Source organism: Patagioenas fasciata, chromosome 18 (genome assembly GCF_037038585.1).
Source record: "Patagioenas fasciata isolate bPatFas1 chromosome 18, bPatFas1.hap1, whole genome shotgun sequence".
Classification (NCBI taxonomy): domain Eukaryota; kingdom Metazoa; phylum Chordata; class Aves; order Columbiformes; family Columbidae; genus Patagioenas; species Patagioenas fasciata.
The window spans coordinates 3,594,362-3,602,870 of record NC_092537.1 but is presented as its reverse complement, the minus strand read 5'-3'; the positions used below and the strand labels follow the sequence as shown (position 1 = coordinate 3,602,870).

Below are 8,509 nucleotides of genomic sequence, written 5' to 3'. Positions count from 1 at the left end.
TGAGGAGAAGGACTTGGGGATGTTGGTTGATGGGGAGCTCAGCATGACCCAGCGATGTGCACTTGCAGCCCACACAGCCAACTGGATCCTGGGCTGCATCCGAAGCAGCATGACAGTGGTTTGAGGGAGGTGATTCCCCCCCCTCTACTCCGCCCTGCTGAGGCCCCACCCAGAACGCTGTGTTCAGCGCTGGGGCCCCCAGCATAAGAAGGACATGGAACTGTTGGAGCAGGTCTGGAGGAGGCCATGAAGATGATCAGAGGGCTGGAGCACTTCTGTGATAACAGGCTGAGAGTTGAGGATGTTCAGCCTGGAGAAGAGAAGGCTCCAGGGAGACCTTGTAGCAGACTTCCTGAAGGGGACCTGCAGGAGAGCTGGACAGGTACTTTATACAGGGGTGTGTAGTGATTGGGCAAGGGCTGGTGGCTTTAAACTGAAAGAGGGGAGAAGATTTAAATTAGATAAAAGGAAGAAAGTCTTTCCCATGAGGGTGGTGAGGTGCTGGAACAGGCTGCCCAGAGAAGTGAACGCTGCCCCATCCCTGGAAGTTCACTTTCCAAACTCAGGAAAAGCTGCCTTGGGTGTGCTTATCCCCGTAAGCTTAAGCTTAACCCTTAAGCATTTGCTGAGCCCTGGTGAAATCTGCCAGCCTGGATTTCCCAAAGCAAAAGTGTCGCCCTCCACAAGTGCTGTGCTGCTGGGTCTCCCAGGTGGAAGGCAAGGGAAGGAGGCAAATATTACCTGGCCAGCAGTCACAAGCTTTGTTTCTGCTTCCTGAAGCCAGAAGATAAAGGCTTGGGGTACATAGAATTATTTTGTTTTCATCCTGTTTGAGATTTCGTTATGAATTGATAGTGGCTTGTAATTCCTTTTACAGTGTTTGCCTGTGCCCACATCTTGACCAAAGTTGGAAAAGCAATTTGTACCTTGCTACTATTAGAACTACATCTCCAGGTAGGGTCATTAAGCTTGTGTAGAGGTTGTAATTCTTCCTAAAGGCTGATGATTAGTTTAAAACGTAAGCTACATATAATAGGTTTTCTGGAAATTTTAGTGACAATATCAAATGATGCGAAACGCCAAGAATAATAGGCAGCTTTATTAATAGAATTTTAATGTGACAGGATGGTTGCACACGCAGTGCTAACAAACTCCTTTGCATTTTTCAGTTAGTAGATCAGGTTAGACAAAGTATTTTTTCAAGCATACTTATACAATGGACAAATTTGAATCATACAGTGTGGAGATTTCTTAGATAAAGCTGCAAAACCATTTTGCCAAATGCAGGGATTGTTTGGACTATGAAATTATAACAGCGCTTAAAAATAATCTTTTATGTCGTCAGTATCAAAAATTGGTCACATGTCTCTGCACCGTTCTCCAGATACAGATATATCTAGTATGGTTTGCAATATTTACATGCAGAAGCAACGTAGGAGCGATGTTGGCCAAACATTTGGAGTTGGAGAGGAGAAATAGTGGGTCTTTCATCCCCCCTCCACGGTCCTCAAGCACATACCTCAATTAACGCAGTCTTGAGTTTGAAACCTTGCTTTTGGTGTCTCTGAAAGTTCCAGACTTCTGTTTCAAGGTATGTTTTACTGGTAGGTTTCAAATTTTTTAAGATATTTGGTGGTATTGTAGTAGTTAACTGTGGTTATCTTGCTACCTGGTGGTCAGGCAGGGCAGTATCTTTCAACAGCAGAGTAGGTGCTGTTACTGTACTAAACACCTCATGTTCTGCTGACAGTTGGATTGTTTTCAACCTCGATATTGAAAGCAACAAGACCATTAAATGAAAAGCCTAAGTAGAAGGTCACATTTTCATTTCCAGGGGGCACTGAATCACGATGGAGTGGCAAGATAGGAAACTCCTTCAAATGACCACGTATAAATAAATTTCTGTCCTTGGTCCAACCAGAAACTCTTTTGAGAATGTCGCGAATCTTGGCAATATTCCATACGGTTCCATGTAGCCACTTCATTCTCTTCTCATCTAAGGACCCAGTAATTAACTTATCAATTTTAGTTTTGTGCACAATCTTACTTAAGCCATAACCCTTTCCCAGAAAAAAGTGGGTGTAGATTCTTTTCTTTCTGGTAGGAACATCTTTCATCTTGATGTCGTATAAACGTTTCAGGGTTTGAAGGGCAGAGTTTAGAATCTCGTCTTTGTCTGGATTAGGCTCTTTGTCTAATGCCTCATCTGGCCAGTACAGCAAGGTGAGCAAAAAATAGGCACTTGCTGGAAATGGTCTTTTTCCTTTAAAGAATCTTGCACTGAGGTCACGAAGAGTTTGTGCTGGAAGAAGTTTGGCTGATCCTGGTGATAAGCACGCTAATGTGATGTGGCACAAAATGTAATTGATCAGGTCGTTGTCCTCCAGCCTGTCCCTTAGCGGGTTTTCTGTGTAGAAACTAAGGATGTTTTCTAGCTTATCGGCTGACCTGCTCTCTTTCTTATCTGTTAAGAATGACAGAATATTAGTGACGCTACCTCCACCATTCTTATAAATATTCATGCGTCTAATCAGCTGGCTCTCGGGGCCGCTGTTGCTTTCCTCAAGAAGTGATGCTGAGACGAAGAATTTGGCATATACCTCAGACTGTCTTTTTAGCCATTTTCTGGGATTGTAAATTTGTTCTTCCTTTTCATCTTTTTCATCTTCCTCTTCCCTCTGATGGTGTTTATCTGTTTGGAAATAACTTAGGTCTTCTGAAATCCATTCCAGAGCATTGTACAGGTTCTGCCGTAAGCCTTTTAGGCGGGAGTGAAAGCGTCCCCATGTTTTTTCAATGTCTTTAGGAACGTAGTCAGTGATCAGGTATTTCACAAGCTCAGAATGTTCTCCCTCTGGACTCCTGCGAAATACATGGACTGTGGACAAAAATCTAAGAAGACGACATCCTACTTCTACTTCTCCAAAATAGCCAGCGTTGTTCATGCTGTCACGTTCTGCTTTTGCAGCCTGTTGTGCAGCCCTGAAGCATTTCATGGCTTCAAGAGCCATCTCTATCCTTTGAATGATGTGTTCGGGACTGTCCTCCTGTGTCCTTTTATCTACCATGAAACTAAACCATTTTCTGTAGACTTGACCTTCTGTATCTAAAATATAAGAATCATTTGGCAAATGGAATTTTGCAATCCTTGCCCAGTGTTCAGCATCTTCGAATTTTTCATTGCTGTAATGCAGTCTGGCAAGCTGCTGTGCAAAAAAGGGATCTTTTCCAAGGAGTTCATACGCAGCTTCTAAAACACGTATAGCTTTTTCACAGTCTTCGACTTTACAGACATGTTCAATGAATGGGGAGAAAAGAGTGTCTGTGTTGTCACCCCTGCTTCTTTTATCACGTCGAATAAATAGATCTCTGATGAACTTTATGAATTCCTCTCGTCCAAATCTGTTTTCAAAGAGTGTCTTTTCCTGAAGAAGAGTCATTGCAAGTTGACTTTGAGGTTCATCCCCTGAGAGCTGATGCAGAATTTCTTTTGCAACCAGGTAGTGTATTATCCGAACAGATGAAATATAGGTGGTGCTGTCCCTTAGCTCAATAAAAATCATTCTTGCTTGTTCACTCAAGTGACTCTTGAAATCATATGCTCTTGATCTGCTTTCTGTGTATACCCCCAGGCCCAGAAAAGCCTCGCAGTGTGACAGTGAAACATATGAATGAGGTACATAAAAACTAAGCAAAGCCACATAACGCATCAAAAGGGTATCACGAGAAGAACGGTCTATGCCTTGCAATATGTGTCCTACAAAGTCTCTCACATATGTTTCATTGAACTCCTCACACATCAGGACAAATGTAAGTATGAATTCTGGCTTGACATCTTTCTGCTTCAGTTTTTCGAGTTTAGTTTTAAACAGACTTTTCTCTGTGTCCGTCAGCTTGTGAGTGACAGCAACTGTGTCCAGTGGAGAAGCCTTGCAAAGCCTTTCGGGGTCATTGGATCTTCTGCAGCACATGAGGATGAAGTAAGGTCTGGGGGAATTAATTTTCCTAGTTGATACAGCATCCATTAACTCATTCCTTAGTTCTTCTAAATAGTCTTCATCATAATCCTCAATCAGGAGGAGCACAGGAAGACAATGACTGAATTCTTTTTCTTCATAATCTCTAAATGCAAGTGCGTGCTCACAAACAGTTGCAGGAGGATACGAGGTTTTGATAACAGCACATCTTAAGTCCTTCCTTCTTTTCCATAGAACTTGCCGTGCTATTGTGCTTCCACCGCTTCCAGGATGGTGAAATATTTTTAGTTTAGCAACAGAGTAGTTGAGTCCGCTTCCTTGTAAAATGTCATCTAGGAGTTTGCTGGCATCCTTACATGCTTCACGTTCAATGATTTCCCCACAGCGTCTTGTGTCAGCAAGCCAGAAATTTTCCCAGATGATTTTTCTCCCTCGATAAAAATTTTGTTCCATTTCTTGTATTTCCTTTTCAGTCAAACAATCTAGTTTGATATCATTGCATTGGTCAACACAAAGGATTTCTAGGGAAAAGAGTTTCTCCTCTTCCCGGGAGGGAAGCGTACACAGCCCTCTGGAGGAGACCGGCAGGTGTCTGGGTTGTGCTGTAGAAGGCAGCATGGTCTCAATGGTGGCATCTACATGACTTAGTTTCATACCCACCACACTGCATTGCTCGAGTGTCTCAATGCTGCAGGACGTCTGAGCTAAATTAGCCCACTTGTTGTAATTTTCTCTGGACTCCGCGATGCAAACAATGTACTCCATACCATTCATCTCTGTATAGAATTCCTGAAAAGTGTCCACAAGTGGTTTCTGCACTGGCGATAGCAATAGGAAGAGCACAATGAAGGACCGCTTTGGCAGGATTTCATCACAGATGCGAGTAATTGCTTTCTTAAGGTATTTTTTCTTTGTTCTAATCCACGTGTTTTCATCACAAGGTTCTTCGTTCCCGAGGAAGTCACTGCGCCCATTGCAGAATATCCAGCTGGTCTGATCAAACAGGCACAAATGTTTCTGAGCGGGGGGGTTGCCAGTCTTACTTTCGTTGGAAAAATCCTGTAAAAAATATAACCTTACCGCATGGTGTTCTTTGTACTTGCTACACAGTCCTGACACATTAGAATCTTCATCAAAGTCAAAGACACAGAAGATATTCAAGTGCATTAAAAAGTTGATGTAGTTCAGATCATTCTTTTCACACCTGTTTGTGACGAGGATGTACCGCAGGGAGTCATCCATGTAGCTTTTGCCATCATTTAGTAGAATTGATAACTTTCTTCCTAAATTTTGAGGTATTTCTGTATGTACTTCTGCACTGGAGAGCTCAGCTTTTTCTCTTTCGGCATCCCTGTCCTGTAAACCCTGAAGAAAAGTCGCTAGATCGTTGTGCTTCACAGGTTCAGACTTTGCTCCCAGTCTCTGATAGGGAACTGAAGTTTCAGTCAGATCCACCCTCTTCTTGTCCTCGTTGTATTTTGGCAAACGCACTTGAAAAAATTTGTTCTTGACTAAGCTGGATGTTGGTTCAATGTCAACCTCCACCACAAATCTTTGTTCCTCAGAGTCTTTTGAAATCACTTCAACAAAAACAGGTGGGTGGATACATTTCCTTGCAGTTTCTTGTACGTGTTTGAAAAAACATTTTTCTATATAATCTAATGCGTCAACGTAGTATTCTCTCTCTTTGACCTTTATGCCAACAATCTGGCCGTGTTTCCAGCCCCTGTCCTCAACGCTGTCCATGATACCAAAATGTATGGTGCCGTTTGTTCGAATGTTCATGCAGGCTGAAGCAAATCTTATCACTTCGCAGGCAAATTTTGATTGCAGTTGATTTTTGTTCAGTTCTGCAGCAGTGGCAAAAGATTTGTATTCATGGCAAGGAGTGATTAAACCATTGACTCCCGATTCTGGAGCAAGAACTCGGTCTTTCACATATTTGAAATCAGTATTCTGACTTCTGAATGGCCGACAGTTGCTGAGCTCTAAAACTTCAGCAGTGCTTTGAAGCTGGGTGTTGTTACTCTGTCGCCTTTTGCCAGAAGTAGAAGCTGTGTTATCTCCACTGGGTTTATCTGCTGGACCACAGCTGTCTCCGTTGGAAGTTTTCTGAGCAGAGGCGTTTCTGGGTATCCCTGGATCTGTTTGTGGATCAGTTCTGTCAGATGTTTTGCTGTTGAGATGTTTGGCTGGTTGTGCATTTTCCTGTGGCTGCAGGAGTTCATTTCTCTTGCGGATTAACATGTGGATTTGGCCTTTCTTCATACCGATGCCTTTGAGGAAAGGCTCATCCAGTTCCATCAGCACTGGGCCTGTCACTTCTTCTGCATGTAGTTTTTCTACATACTCTTTCTTGATTCCAGTAGATTCCAGCCAGCACTGGACATGGTTCTCATCCCATTTATCCACAGGTAATGTTTTGTAATCTACAAGTGAAAAATTATATATTAGTAATAAAAACTAAAACCACGTCAATGTGCTTGACAAGGCATAATAATCTTTGCAGAACGGGCCATCTTGAATGCTAGATTGTTTTCTTTCTACTAGTGGGAGACTCTCTTCTCAAGTATGTCAGTTCTGATGGCTAAAAGCATCATTAACCTTAATCTGAAGCACTCCTAAGCAATGGTACAAGACAAACAAATCAGTGAAGCAGGAAACCATGAGGGGGATTTGGAAACTGTCCTCAAAGGGAGTCATGGAAATAACCCAAAATGTTTTGAAGGGAATTATGTGATAACGTTATCAGAACTGATGGGCTGAATTCTCTAAACTAAAGAGGTTTGGGTAGATTGTTTACCTGCTCGAGACTTTTAATTTTCTGCTAAATGAAGACAGCATCAATACAAACCATAGGATGATGTTAAGAGTACTGATCAGTTCCCCGCTAGAGATGAACCCTTAAAATACAGATATTAAAAAGCAAATTGCTGCGTGTAAAGTACAAATTTCCTGAAAGCAACACGTACCCATTGCCTTTGATGAGGGAAATCCTGCTGTTAATGAACAAAAGCCTAGAGGGGGAAAAAATAAGAGTCTTCAGATTTGCAGTTAATGTTCCTGTGGTTAAGTCTGACTTATTTGTTCTGTTTTCCCAATCTCCTCCCCACCTTTTTGGTCCCAGGTAGTTTCTGTACCTCTAAAAGTGCGATGTTGCTGCTGTGCAAGGTGCAGGGGGTGGGGGAGAGAACTGGTCACTGCAGAGCTGTGGTGGTGGTGGTGCTGTTCCTTGGTTGTGGAAGCTCAGCTGTGTGCGGGTTCCGCAGGTGCCCGTAGCCCGGCCAGCTCCATCCCCGCAGCGGTACAGCAGGGACACTCACGGCCTCTGAACTCAAGTGTGGAAGGAGCAGTCAGCACTCAGCCAGGGTCAGAGGCGATTGTGGGGCTCTGCGCAAGCTCCACACAGCACCTGAAAGGACAAGCCTTGTAACGGAGGGACAGCAAGGAGCACTCCCCAGCAACACGGCTTGGCTAGAGGTGAGCTCAGCAGGAGGCGGCGGTTTGAGGAGATACTGGGTCTAGGAAAAAAAAAAAAGATATGTGGAGCAAGTGCATATTTACCATTTAAGCACCTGGTGAGCTCTGCGTAAGGCTTGTGAGCTGCTGGAGGCACCAGTGTGGTCAATAGCTTTGGCTTCAGCGTCTGGAAGGGAAACCTGTTACGGGCCTGCTCTGATGTGCCGTAGTGTGAGTGGATCTGTCCAGAGTGGGTGGAAGCAGGCTGGGGATGACACGGTTGCAGATTCTTTAACCCCCCTAGAAATGGGGCTAAAAATGTCTCAAATTCCAGCGTTTTGTGCTTTTGGTCACCACCGCACTTCCTTGGGCTGGGCTTACACAGTGACGCGATGTGCAGTGGCCCCCGCCCCCCGTCCTGCTGTGACAGCTGACGTCAGGAGGGTTCAGCGGGGAAACGAAACTCTGCAGAAACGAAACTTTCTGTGGGGAATAGGAACTTGGGTGGTGGAGAGGGGTTGTAGGGCTGCAGGGCTACAGAGCCTGGTTCTGAGGGGTCTGCAGACCCGGCCCCTGCCCCTTTTTAAGAGCTGTTGGGGGGGTGACCAGCAATGGGTTTGTGGTTCCTGCAGCCTGCATGTGGGGCTTGGGTACTATTGGCTGTGTGGGTGGCCAGGGAAGAGATGGTGCTGTGGGTCTGTGGGGACAGAAGTGAACCCCTCTCACCCCCCCGAGCTGCTGAGCAGCCCTTATCCCAGTGGGATGGTGTCAGTGTAGGGGCTTCTCGCTCTTCCTAGTCCTGCTTACCAGTGAAGCATGCAGCAAATAACTTCCCAAGCATCCCGCTCCCACCTTTTCTCCCACCTGCCTCCCCACACAGGAACAGCACAAAGCACAACACAGGGAGCACTCACCTCAGCGAGGGGACTGACCCAGCTCCAGTGCTGGGCTGCCGGAGCTGCCTGCGGGGCCGGTGCTCAGTGCGCCAACCTGCTGTGCTGCCGGGCTCTGCCAGACCAGCAGTCGAGTCCTCTGGGTGTTTCTGCTGTGCTCCCGTAGGTCTCTTTTAATTG

General features: G+C 44.9%; 1 protein-coding gene across 2 annotated transcripts; it reads right to left on the bottom strand.

The window, feature by feature from the left end:
• Nucleotides 1-1,079: 1,079 nt before the first annotated feature.
• Nucleotides 1,080-8,504, bottom strand: LOC136109430 (sterile alpha motif domain-containing protein 9-like). Of its 2 annotated transcripts, none has more exons than XM_071816784.1 (4): nt 8,351-8,504; nt 7,118-7,498; nt 6,950-6,994; nt 1,080-6,406 (listed from the first exon to the last, which is right to left on the bottom strand). In XM_071816784.1, exons 3-4 carry the CDS (start codon nt 6,951-6,953, stop codon nt 1,734-1,736), a joined length of 4,677 nt encoding a protein of 1,558 aa, XP_071672885.1. In that variant the 5' UTR covers nt 6,954-6,994; nt 7,118-7,498; nt 8,351-8,504; the 3' UTR covers nt 1,080-1,733. The 2 variants fall into 2 exon arrangements, with proteins under 2 accessions (XP_071672885.1, XP_065708197.1); XM_065852125.2 differs by lacking the exon at nt 8,351-8,504 and adding an exon at nt 7,542-7,786 and having other exon boundaries at nt 7,118-7,389.
• Nucleotides 8,505-8,509: the final 5 nt, after the last annotated feature.